At 42.7% G+C, this 13,166-nt stretch overlaps 2 protein-coding genes across 2 annotated transcripts in view; one reads left to right on the forward strand and one right to left on the reverse strand.

The window, feature by feature from the left end:
- Positions 1 to 2,097: 2,097 nt before the first annotated feature.
- On the forward strand, positions 2,098 to 7,118 carry arpc5b (actin related protein 2/3 complex, subunit 5B). Its single transcript, XM_070832445.1, has 4 exons — positions 2,098 to 2,385; positions 3,629 to 3,701; positions 3,880 to 4,056; positions 4,661 to 7,118. Exons 1-4 carry the CDS (start codon positions 2,246 to 2,248, stop codon positions 4,721 to 4,723), a joined length of 453 nt encoding a protein of 150 aa, XP_070688546.1. The 5' UTR covers positions 2,098 to 2,245; the 3' UTR covers positions 4,724 to 7,118.
- A 493-nt stretch (positions 7,119 to 7,611) lies between these two features.
- The window catches only part of hmcn1 (hemicentin 1), an 81,097-nt gene continuing 75,542 nt past the window's right edge, over positions 7,612 to 13,166 (reverse strand). Inside the window, exons 97-107 of the mRNA XM_070831948.1 lie at positions 12,747 to 12,984; positions 12,445 to 12,507; positions 12,101 to 12,220; positions 11,853 to 11,987; positions 11,649 to 11,762; positions 11,392 to 11,517; positions 11,121 to 11,249; positions 9,553 to 9,921; positions 9,219 to 9,338; positions 8,995 to 9,121; positions 7,612 to 8,861 (exon numbers count right to left, since the gene is read on the reverse strand). Of these exons, the coding sequence (XP_070688049.1) occupies positions 8,495 to 8,861; positions 8,995 to 9,121; positions 9,219 to 9,338; positions 9,553 to 9,921; positions 11,121 to 11,249; positions 11,392 to 11,517; positions 11,649 to 11,762; positions 11,853 to 11,987; positions 12,101 to 12,220; positions 12,445 to 12,507; positions 12,747 to 12,984 (1,908 nt within the window). The 3' untranslated portion in view covers positions 7,612 to 8,494. The remainder of the gene's footprint in view (positions 8,862 to 8,994; positions 9,122 to 9,218; positions 9,339 to 9,552; positions 9,922 to 11,120; positions 11,250 to 11,391; positions 11,518 to 11,648; positions 11,763 to 11,852; positions 11,988 to 12,100; positions 12,221 to 12,444; positions 12,508 to 12,746; positions 12,985 to 13,166) is intronic.

Consider the following 13,166-nt stretch of genomic DNA (forward strand, 5'->3'; position numbering starts at 1 on the left):
CCTCGGCTTTTGATGTGCTGAGTCATTCACATAGCGCAGACGGGTTGGGGCCCTCCACAAAGCCAGCAATGAGGATACTCATGACCAATGCACGCAAGGCTGTGTGTGTGTGTGTGTGTGCATGCGTATGTGTGTGTGCATGTGTGTGTGTGTGTGTTTGTGTGTGTTAGACAGAGAGAGAGAAGGAGGGAGTGGAAGGAGAACAGAGAGAGTGAAGGAAAAGAAACGTGTACACATGATTTCATGTTTTCTTACAGGACTGTCTAATGACTGTCTATAGGAAAGCTGTGTGTGTGTGTGTGTGTGTGTGTGTGTGTGTGTGTTTTTACCGGCAGAGTCAAGACTTTTTTGGGAAGTGAGGTTATTTTGGCCTTTGGTTGGTTGGTCCTCCCTACTTCAAAAGGTTGTTTTAAGGTTAAGACCTGGCCTTATGGTGAATCTTAGGGTTAAGCATTTAGGTGTGATGGTTAAGGTTAGGGTAGGGGGCTGCATTATATAAGTGAGAGTTCTCGCAAAGATTGAAGTACAAGTTATATGTGTGTGTGCATGTTTGTGTGTGTATATGTGTGTGTGTGTGTGTGTGTGTGTGTGTGTGTGTGTGTGCACATGTGTGTGGGGGTTAAATGATACTCCCCTGTTTCACAATCGTACCATCCTGGTATCTTGCTATTCTTATTACTTATCCAGCGCAGTGAGCAACACTGACTTCCTCACTCCTCTGAAACCTCCTTGGTCAGATATGTCTGATATGATGCGTGTGTGTGTGTGTGTGTGCTGGAGTGAATCGGAGGTGCGCAATGGGAAATACATTAACATGTGTTATCCTCTCTCCTCCTGAGGCGAAGGGCCGGCAGTCTAGACAAGGAGATAAGGATATTAGAAATTCCCATTCCAACAAAAAGAAAGGCATCAATGTAAACTAGGTGTGTCCCACTTTCTTCACTTCCCAGAAGATGTCCGTGTTTAATATAATGGTTTATATTGGCCAGGATCCATCGCAATGAACTGTGTGCCTGTTACCCATGGCAACATCACAGGCCTCCCAGCCAAGATTTAAAATGAGCCCCTGAGTTTGAGGACGAAAAAAGTCTGAAGGCGCCAAAACTTTCACTCATTTGTCTTGCAGCTCGTCAAGCGGATACGTCTGTTTGTGTTTACTGCCTCTCTGATTCAAAAAAAAGATGAGTGTGTGAACTGGCGACATGGAAAGTGTGTCTTGCATCCTGCAAAGGCAAAAATGCACTTTCACATGACGCAGTAAGGCCCTGAGATCATGCAGCTGACGTGGTGGTCTGCGGAATTACCACAGACCACCCATTACTGGTCCAGTTAAATAAATACATACGCCACAGCAGTGATCCGTAGCACAGCAGTGGTCAGTCAGTAGATGACTTGAGTCAGCACAGACATACACACACACACACACACACACACACACACACATATCAGTGCAGATCATCTTTGGTTTGGATTCCAGCTTGAAAACCCCAAATGTAATCACTGGAGTAGTTGCATCTGGGTCCAAACATACGGGTGAATTATAGTCTGTGTCAAAACCTCATTCCTTAAACGTTGTTTCATCTCAAAACATTAGAATCTGGCTGAATGCCTGAATCACTGCAGAGATAAGGTCTCAACATTAATCCTGGATACTGGATTATTATAATGGTTTATGGTCAAACTCCTTTTTTTTTTTGTCCACGTGATGAAAGTTTATGTGATTTCTTTCCTTAAAAAAATTTAATTTTCTAATCATCCTGCATCTTCATATAATTTAATTTACTACAATCCAAAATAATTTGACCCACCCCTGGACATTGAGTGATATCTGCACCTTTTCTGTCTCTTGACTCTCTGCTGCTGTAATAAGTGAATTTCCCCGGTGTGGGATAAATAAAGTCTCTCTTATCTCTTAATATCAATATTGATGTGTTTGGCAAAGTGGTTTAATTTCTTATGTTTGATCGCCCTCTAGCGGCCAAATGTGGGAACTACAGAAAGCGACCTGCAGTTCCACATTCTGACCACCAGGCGGCGACGACGTGTACGCGGAAGCAGAAACCGCACAGAAGAAAAGGGAGGAAGGAAGTGAGGACGCTGCCTGCCTGCCTGCCTGCCTGTGACAGCCGTATCAGAGAAAAGCAGTAAAAAAAACAAAACAAAACGAAAACAAGAGGCCGGACTTCAACGTGGACTCTTGTGCTTTTCTTTTGGTTAAAACTAAGACTCCCGAACCGCCGTCGACATGTCGAAGAGCACCATGTCCGCCCGCTTCAGGCGAGTGGACGTGGACGAGTACGACGAGAACAAATTTGTGGACGAGGAGGACGGAGGAGAAAACCAGCTGGGACCCGACGAGGCAGAGGTGGACTCCCTCATCAGACAATATCCTTTTACGTGATTAGCTAGCCCGGCTGGTAGCATACACGGAAGACGGCCGCAGTCGGCGGGCTTGTGTTTGTTTAAGGCCACGATTTATCTGCTCATTTTGCTCCATATGTGTCGCCTCTGTAAACGGGGCGTTTTTGCAAGTAGGCCAGTCGCTGTTCAGACCTGCCTGGCAGTCACATACCAGGGATTTCTGCCCCAAGACAGAACAGGCTGTCTACGTGTAATAACTGTAAGCTAGTGTGCATGAGAATAACTATAAGGTCGCCTTTATTAAGCTCAGTGTGTACAGATTTGTGTCTGTGAGTGAGCTTAGTAAGATGAGTGTTGCAGAGGTGTGGCTCTCTGCTAAAGGTCTTTTTTTTTTTTTTTATATTGTCTTTGATACAGCTGGTACATTTTGGCTGCTAAGTGCTTCTGCTGAGGTTGTGTGTTGTTTTACAATTGCTGAGCCTCTGGTTTTAGTCTTCTAGGCCTTATAAGGCATTAAAGTGCTCCACTTCCTCATTGAATAAGAGCTACTTCCCACCTCATGTCACAGAGCAGGAGAACTACCAGATAGGCTCACAGCTTTTTTCTTTATTGTCAAATTTTGTAATAATAATACTTAAAATATGAAGATAAAAGGAATACTGACATGTGGCTGTGTTGTGTGTAATCATTCCTCCTGTTTATTCACTTGCCCTCCACTTTATCTCAGAGCTAACGAGGGATCTCTTCGCAGCAAGTTTGGACAGGAGGAATAATATGGTGGTTGTAGCATGAACTCTTTTAAAAATACATACACTGTATGTGTGTTTTGTTTCAAGACAGACCTGAAAACAGTGTGAACCTATCTTTTAAGGTGGTCATTTCTATTCTTTTATGAATGCAAGACACTGCTATTTATATTGCTCATTTCATTAAGGCAAACTCAATGTGCTGTACAGTAAAATGTTTGTGCGAGCACCCACCCTGCAGATGTACATCACACACACACACACACACACACACAGTAACTAATCCTAAACCTGAGAAAACTGAAATTTGTTTGCTTTTGAAAGTGGAGACAGTTGTGACAGATTTCCGGTCATCATAGACTAGATTATCTTTCTTTTCTACTTTCCTTTTTCTTTTTAACAAAAAAATGTGTTTGGAGTCAAACTAATAGCCATTAATGTGCAGATTAACTTTTAGCCACTATGGTGATTCAGAGGAGGGCCCCTGCTGTGCTGTGTTGTGCCCTTGACCCTCCCCGCACAGGAAATCTCATGGAGGCTTTGCAGGCAGTTCTGAAGAACCCACCAATCAACACAAAGAACCAGAACGTCAAGGTGGGTTTGCTTTTCTTGCTCAATAATGGTTTGAACCATTTCTAATAAATCACTTTGTAGGCTTTAATGCTTTTGAATGATCCATCCGTCCATCTATGCAGTCTGCAGAGGCCTGGAACCAGGCTCGCCGCTAACTGAACTCCACAGCAACTCCTCTTGTCAAATGTCTTGTTTTCAGGACCGAGCAGAGGGTTTGGTGCTGAAGGTGCTCAGCGCCTTTAAGAGCAGCGACATTGAGAAAGGGGTGCAGTCCCTCGACAAGAACGGTGTGGACCTGCTGATGAAATACATCTACAAAGGCTTCGAGAGGCCGTCAGAAAACAGCAGCGCGGTCCTACTGCAGTGGCACGAAAAGGTCAATAATCACACTGTATTGTCTGACATAGTCATAAAGTGACGAGGGGAGATGTTTCCTTTAAAGCCCTCTACACAAATTCTATTCTACAGACGCACCAATCCAGCCTTTTTCATTCTTATACCGATTCTGATAACCAAACTCAAGAGTATCAACTTGAGCGAACCAAAGAATTCTATAATGAAATTGACAAAAAAAACGTATTATTTGTTATTTGCTTAATAAGGCGAGTCTCTGATATCAGTCATATCAATGTGTCCCACATTGATTTTGTCCTATTTAGATAAAACTGGCTTGACTTGAGGGAAAAGCTGACATTTGAGATGTTTTTGATGAGACAGATTTTAAACTAAAACCCCTCCAGAGGTCTAAAGACAAAGATTACAAAGAAAGATAAGATTAATCTTATAAGATAAGATTTGTAGAGCTGGATCATCAAGAATGTGTTGGAAAAATGTAAGTCTGTGAAAGTGAAAGTTTTCTCTTAGATGTGGCTTTAGAAATATTTTTTCTTTTAACACGTCAAAGAGAAATGGTAACTGTTGAACAGAGCGTTAGTTCTAAAAGAAAAATCCTGACCATATTTTCCCTCCTGTGTCTCCAGGCTCTGGCAGCCGGAGGAGTGGGCTGCATCGTCAGGGTACTAACAGCGAGGAAGACGGTCTAAAAGAGGGGCGGAGGATCCGTTCGCTCCACATCGCTGACAGATACAGGAGGACTGCATCTGTACTGTACTGTTCATGTAATCTAACAGATGGCATAGGGACTAACAGGGAAAAACTGATTTTTAACCCGATGTGATCCTGATGCGTTCAAGGCCAGACTAAAAAAGAATCAAATCTGGGTCACATTATGGTAAAAATGGGTTTTCTTCTTTCTTCCCATGCATGATCACAGCCTACTTAAATCAAATTCGTCACAGGGTGCCACAGATAGCTTCACAACCCATGTGTCTGTGCTCCTTCGCTTAACTATTTACCCCCCACCCCCCCTTCTCTCCTCTCTCCCTGTCATTCCTATACAGTTGGCGCTCTTTCTACTCACCAGTGGTTCTCAAACCTGGGGGGGAATAAATCTTAGAAAAACGCAAGTAAAGGCAGAAAAACATGTTCTAGCAAAAATACACAAGATTTTGTTTGAGACTTTCCTCTAACTTTACATCTTTTTTTCTTCTAAATTACTGTAACATTTACCTCTTCAAGCCTCTAAAAATAATTCAAATAGAACAAGAATAAAAAAAAGTTACTCCATGTTTGAACCGGTCAAAACCAGGAGACACATGAACGCGATGCGACATGCGTGTGGACCCCCTTCATTTTAAGTGCTCACAGGCAGAAAAAGGTTGGGAGCCACTGCCACACACACACACAGTACCTACTCACTTTACACACATTTGTGCTCAATCACAGGCATGACGCTTAGAAATGTATCCTCCACTGACTTCCACACAAAACACACAGAAGGTTTCAGCTTTGCTTCTCTCAGGAAAACTCTGTGTTTGTTTTCCACCATCCTCTTGTGTTATCTTCGCAGCAGAGACTTCCTGATGGAATAAAAGCCCGATTCTGTGTCAGTAAATCCTCTCATTGCCTCTCCCGATAACACTTAAGCAGCGGGAGGCTTCTGAAAAGCACAGTCACAGATGGAGGGTGGTGGATTTGCTCACGGGGGTCGTCGTGCACGGAGGGGAGGGGTAGGGGTTGCCCCAGTTAAGGATTATTACCCTCAATGCATCTCCACCGCCACTCTTATTAATCCCTGTTTATTGCTCCTCACATCCCTCGTGTGTCTGACTTTGTGGTGCACCCTCCGCTACTGTACAGGACATCACGCGGCTCTGCTGGTACTGTTTGTAGGAGCTGCTTTCTGTCTGTAGTTTCAGGAAAATAACCCGTCACCCCGAGAGTCCTTTCTGAGATTGCTTTTTTTATTTTGGTATTTAACAGAAAAATAATCTAGGATTAAACATTTTCCTCTTGGTTTTGCTTTTGTTTTATAGTCACCATTTCTGCATCAAGGCCAAATCCCGACTTAATAGAAATTAAAAGGTTTGACAATATCAGCATGCTTGAACTGCAGGAGACATTAAGATAAGATCATGATAGTTTGTCTCTACGAAAATGGAGAGGGAGTTAAGAAGTATATATGTGTATCATTTGCATGATCCCATTTTTGAGATTTTGAGTATTTTTCTCAAGCATTTCATACCAGTCTTTTGTACTTGTTCTGTGTCTCTTCTGGAAAAAAAACAAAAAATAGATTTTTGTATTGAATTTAAGTTTGAATTTAAGCTCATTCATTCACACAAATGGTGTTGTCTGTCAGTAGGATGTCACACTGTCACTACCACGTACACTTTTAATCTCCATACGTCTTATGAAAAGAGGAGGCAAACTGAAAATGTAATAGTTTTATCTGCCTTATCTGGTAGATTATGTTTGTTGCCAAATGATTTCTTTTGCTTTCATGGAAAAAAAATGTAGCTTACATTGATGATTTAGTCGCCATTGTGTATTAGAGAAGAACTTTAACAACAGAGTGGTGGAGTTATAACTATAAACAGTATAAATGAACATAAAAGCAAAGTGTGTTATGGATCAAAAAGTTGCGACCGTGCTCCTTATGTAGACGTAGTGATGTGGGCGGGGAGTCTGTTCCAGCGTAATGTTTTGTTCCAGCTTATTTCCAATCAAACACTGAGTGGAAATTTCTCAATGGATGTCGCTTTTTCTGAAACACAAACGTATCATCACAGTTGTGTTTCACTCGCGAGTTCTCACCAGTTGATATTTAGACATGGCTTTTCATGTTTGAATACCGTCATCAGTGACATTAGATTCCTTTTTCTAATGCAGTAACGTCTAGTTTTACATGAAAACAAAAAGGAAGAATGGTCTGGTTTCTTCTTCTGCTTCATGTATTTCTAGTCCGATGCTCTTCTAGCCAAGGGCGTGAAGACGAGGGAGCATACCAAACTGATGTACAAACTGCCTTACTCGATATTCCTTTTTTATGTTTGTGCTTTTTTGACAAAAATAAAAAGGTATGAATGCTGATCATAACACGGTCGTGACTTCTGATGTTTTACGTGCACTCTGCATCTCTTTGCATTGATCAGGTGTGCAAACAACAAGAAAACAGGTTATATTAATTGTGTTTGCCATCACTTTTCATGCATTTTCACATTCTGAATAGTGGTACTAATTTCTCCTTAAAATTTTATACTTTGTCTACCAGCTACAGTATTTATTTATCCAGTTTGGCTTTTTTCTCCGTTTGTTTCCATTCCAGCCAATTTTTCATCATTTCATCCCTATTTCTGTATTTATACATTATACATATATCAGATTAACATATTTATTTCTCCTAAAGATAAAGAATTTCACACAAATAAAAATGACTTCACACAAAAAAAACACATCACTGAGTAAAATGTAAGGATGATTCCAGAGCATAAATAATAAATGTGTCTTATTCCTGACACCGTTTTTACTCCATTCTTGTACATAATTCTTCAAAGTTTGATAAACCCTGTCCCAGATGTGACGTGCTTCATATGCAGTGGTGCTGCAGACATACATTAAGCTGAATTTCAGTGTATATTCATTTATTACATTTTTATTACAAAATGGATACAATAAGTATGACAATACATTATGAGGAAAAAAAAAACATATGTACAAGTCATAAAAATAAAGTACATCTTGGTATCAACTATTGGATGGAGCAGTATGATGTGATCAGTGTACTGGTTGGATAGAGTTTCTATTTTATGCGCTCGTGTATATGATAGGCCACTACCTGAGGATGTAGAATATGTAACAGTCAAGTTTTTTTCTATTGCCGTAATAAGCACCATATCTGAACAGTCACAACTCCACGTATTGGTGACTGATGACACAAAGGTGGGAACAGCCCGGTTCTCTCGTTCAAGCACTTCCCAATAAGTTAATAATAGGTAGATGTAAATAAAAGGCTAGCCAAGCTTTCTTGAGTAGGGTTGAAGCCTACTCTCTGAGCCAGTGGTGGACGCTTCGGCTTTGAGGAGCAAAATCTTGTTGATCTTATAAATAGATCTAAAGGGGCAGGGGAAAATAACAAGGCACAATATCAAACATTTCACCGAAAAAGTCATGACAGACTGAGGAGAGGATTCCAGGGATTAGAGCCAATGAATAGTTTCATCCAAGCTTCCGGTTACCCTCCAGTTGCCTGTACTGTATCCACTTCAAATCTACTTCCTCATGTCTTCAGGGCTGTATGCACTCACCGGGCTCTCTCACACTGGACGCAGTCTTTTTTTTTTTTTTTTTCTCAGTTTGTTTACTGATGTGGCAACTGCTCTAAAACCACACCCACTCACTCTTATCTCAGTGGTGCTGCACGCGGAGGACGCAATTCATCGCCACGCCTTTGTCCCGCGTCATTTAAAGTGCTCTCAGTAGGGGTAGGCAGAGACGGCGATGTAGACGATGAAGGTCGTCTGGTACTCGATGCCTCCGTCTTCGCTGTAGGAGAGGGCGCGGACCTTCATGCGGTACGTGTGGGGCTCTCGTAGCGCCTGCGTGGTGAACAGCACTCCCTTCAGGTTCTCGTCTCGCAGGGCGAAGGGCAACGTGAGGTCCTCGTCCACCACTAGGAAGGTGGTTCTGGGGTGCATCACTCCGTCCTGTGTGTAGGCCACCAGTCTGATGAGGTCCTGGTTGGCTGCAATGCCAAAGGGAAGAGACAGCAGCTTGTACTCCAGAGCGTAAGGGCTCAGCGCACACTCCAGGTCATTTGGTGGGCAGTTCTTCAGGCAAAACCTTTAAAATTTAATGCAGATTTCAGTTGAGTAGAGTGTGGGAAAGCAGAAAAATAACGAAATAATAAGAAAGAGTCTTTTATTAAACCAAAAGGGACATTTCTTTCTTTAATGGATTCAGTGTCAAGGCTTACCCTGTGGTTGGATCCCTCTGGTAGTTTGGTGGACAGGGTGTGTCAATACACTGGTAACTTCCTCTCATGTTAAAGCACATCTGGTTCGCTCCGCACTGGATGTTCTGTTCCAGGCACTCGTCTATATCTGTAGATACCACAAACATTGTTGCAGAGATGCTACACTGAACGCCAAATGAAATGATGCCGATGGAAGGACTCACGGGGCAGCTGGGGGTTCTCACCTTGACACGTCTTGCCATTGGTCATGAGGCGGTAACCAGCAGGACAGAGACACCTGTGACTCCCTGGTGTGTTCATACACTCGTGCTGACAGGCATCCCTCACCTCACACTCATTGATGTCTGTTGGTGTCACACACGTGCACAAACACACAAACAGTCACAGAAAAATGTATAGAAAAAAAAGAGAACATAAATGATGTACTGAGACACATTTTTAAAGCTCACAGTCCCATATTTAGAGCAAACCCATAAGCAGCCATGAAGCAAAGAGACACTTTGTCTATTAACTTTCATCCTCTCCCTCATCTCAACCCTGCCTTTCCTCCATAGTTACCTAAGCAGGAGCCACCCCTGGACTCAAACCCCTGCAGGCAACCATGGAAGCCCTGCTGCGTGGAACGTACAGGAGTCTCTCTGCGACTCCGGCTCCTGTAGCGCCCCCTTGTGTTGGCAGAGTAGGAGTGGTAGCTCTGAGAGGCCAAGTTGTGGTACAGTCGCTGGTGGGAGCTGCGCTCAGGAGAGGATTGTGACGTTCGGTAGCCGAATGAGTAACTTTCGTAACTGGGCAGACGCTCCAGACCAGCACAGGATTTGCCATCCCCCAGCAGGTGGCGTCCCGGCGGGCAGGTACACTTGAAGCTGCCGGGTGTGTTGATGCACTCGTGGGCACAGGGCTGCGGTAGCCGCTCACACTCATTTATGTCTGCCCTCAGCACAAAGAAAGACCAGCACCAGGAAAAGACAGAGTGATAGAAAAGAAGGAAGGAGGGATAAAAAAAAAAAGTAGTGTAGTGAAGTAATGGAAAAGGGTGATATTTAGGGGGATGAATAGAACGAATAAGATGGTGCAGGCCATGAAGACAGATGAGGGAGATGAGAATGAAAGGGGGAAAGGGTATATGTCAATTACCCCACTGTACAACAATACATGTTCATGTCCCTAAGACAGAAATGTATTGAGACTAAAAATACATGATTTGAATGAGAAACTGAGATTACCTCTTCTCATATCAAATATAAGGAATGCTTTGTAGATTTAAAAAAAAAAAACAACTTATATTTAATCCTGAGTCTAGTTTTGCCTGTGAAATGATATCAAATATAAGACATATTTGATATCAGGTACAAAATCCAATTCATGCCAGATAAATATGTCACAAAGACAGACATCGGCGTACAATGTTAATGATGTCACAGGTGAATGTGTGCCAGGAAATAGCCAGATCCAAACATTAAGGTAACAGTTTGAAAAGTCAGAACCAAAAGAGAGTGAAAGGAAACAGAGACAGACAGAGCTGTGAGGTCATGGTGCTGGTCTTTTTATGGTCCCATTTATTTTCAGTTTTCCTTCCTCTGCAGTCCTTTCTTACCCTTTCTCTTACTCCTATCTGCCAGCGTAGGTAAACAGGCATAGCATCAACCTGGAGCTACAGAGGACCTGATATCATGCACTGAATCTTTGCAGGGTCTTTGCGTTTAATGTCATGAGTTAGTCAGCAGTTTTAATTGCAGCATTGTAGAGATGTAAGCAAGCATTGGCAAACTATAAAGTCTGACCTATACTGGAGATGACACCAGAGTTATTTTAGACTTTCAACAGGAGTGAGTCACTGACACAAAGAGAGAAGTATGCTGGCAGAAGCAGGCAAGCTGATGCGAAGTGTAAAGGAAGAGCAGTGCAAATATGTTTCACACTGTTTAATTGCTTAACATGCTGTATGCTTAGGCAAATCTCCTCAGCTAAACAGGATTACACACCAGCAAGTGGAAGTATCACCTGTCTAATTGCTGCAAATAAAGCCCCTTTGAATTTCATAATATATTGGCTAGTGTTTAATTTGTGTTTTCCTCATGCTTGATTAGGAGTTGACAGGATATGAGAGACATAAAGGGTGTACATACCGACACAGGGTCGTCCTACTCCCTGTGATCTGTAGCCACGTGGACAGGTGCAGTGGTAGCTGCCTCGGGTATTCTCACAGATCTGATTGTATCTGCACTGATGAGTTCCATCTCTGCATTCATCGATATCTACGACAGGCCGCGGAGGACACAGAAGTATAAATCAGGGTGTCAAACTAAAATCTCTCCCAGTTTGAACTTTTCTAAAATCTGTATTTCAGCGAATGCTCTCTGGCTCAACAAGAAATACTGCATGTTGTTGAACGCTCACCGACACACGTCCCATTGGCACCTTTGGTCATACCATTGGGGCACAAGTCAATACAGGTGTAACCACCCCGTGTGTTTTTACACTGCTGATCTGATCGACAAACTCTCTGTCTGCATTCGTTTATATCTGGGGAGATGAGAGAGAGAGGAGAAGAGAAATTAGGGAAATTATTGTTTATTAAGAAAACCCAACTAGTAATCTACTATTATGAATAATACAGATAAAGCATTATATGGATAGGTGTGTTGCTGTGTCACCTATACAGCGTCGGTTCCTGAGTTGAAAGCCCGGCTCGCAGGCACATCGGTAGCTACCAATCGTATTCAGACAATGCTGATTGCACGGATTGGACTCCTGGCACTCGTTCACATCTGAGCAGCAAAGACAGCAATTGCAAAAAGTTTCTTGTAAGTAACACTCACAGCAAAAACTCAGTAGATCGATAAAGCCTGTTGATGTACCTGAGCAGCTGAGACCATCAGACGTTCTCCTGAAGCCACGCCCACAGCGCATGACACATCGGTAAGAGCCAATCGTGTTCTCACAGTCCTGTCCATCATGGCACACGTTCCCACCCAGCGAGCACTCGTCAATGTCTATGAGAATGAAGAACGTAGACTTATTTAAACAACGACCTGTTTGGGCAGTAAGAATGCCAACAGCACTGATTCAGAATAGCTGGGTGTACGTTCGTGAGTTGTGTACCTACCCTGACAGGTCCTGCCGTCAGCTGAGATGGTGAGGCCCCGGGGACAAGAGCAGTAGTAGGTGCCCATGGCGTTGTGGCAGGCATGAGAACAGGGATTCCCGACCTCACACTCGTTCTCATCTACAGCACATAAATAATACATCAACAACAATACAATACAATATGAAAGCTCTGTTGGGTATGTTTGGATATGCTGCTAAATCATTTAAATGTGCCTTTTAATCCAAAACGTGTCTCAAAAAGCGAATTACATATCACTAATAATAAGTAGCCATAGAGTGCAATGTTATTTAACTGATTCTGATTGAGTTAGGATCACCATAATTTGTTGTAATAAACGCTACCTGCACAGTAGGGCCCAGCAGACACCAACGTGAATCCCTGTGGACACTGGTTACTGCGATCTCCTGTGTTTGGTAAACATTTCATCATTTAATTGAGATTATATTTGACAAACATAACAAAAACATAACAAAAACATAGAGAGAAAAAAGAAATACCAGTTGTATAAATTGATGACTAAGGAACAGCAGAGGAAAAACACAGAGACAAGTAACCTAAGCAGTCTTTTTCAGTCCATCTCTCACCAGAGGTCAAAAAATGAATCCTACATTCATTCAGTCCTTTTCTAGACCAGTATCCTCACCCTTGGCGATACTAGCTTGGATGCTATACACCAACATCTCCTCCAGGGGGTGGTAGTGAGCGCTGATAGCTGTGGCGTGCAGCATCTCTACGAGGTAGGGCATCTTGCCCTTGGACCGGTCATAGGAGATGGTGTGGTTCCAGGAGTAGGGCACACTCTCCCTGTCGATGCTGAACATGCGGGTGGACAGAGCGTACAGCTGGCCTGGACCCGTCTGGATATAATCCTCTGTGTAGTCCTGTTAGGCAGTTTGAAAGTATTTTGACACACTTTAGCTAATTAACAAGAAACCACATATACTGTAATGGATATGTGATTTGTAATAAACTGGCTAAAATAGAACTGAAAATCATTGGTCCTGTTCAAGTTTGACACACTGAACTATGCAGCATTTGTCGTAATGTTTGTGTTTTTCTGAGT

Source organism: Pempheris klunzingeri, chromosome 6 (assembly GCF_042242105.1).
Source record: "Pempheris klunzingeri isolate RE-2024b chromosome 6, fPemKlu1.hap1, whole genome shotgun sequence".
In the NCBI taxonomy this organism is placed as follows: Eukaryota; Metazoa; Chordata; class Actinopteri; order Acropomatiformes; family Pempheridae; genus Pempheris; species Pempheris klunzingeri.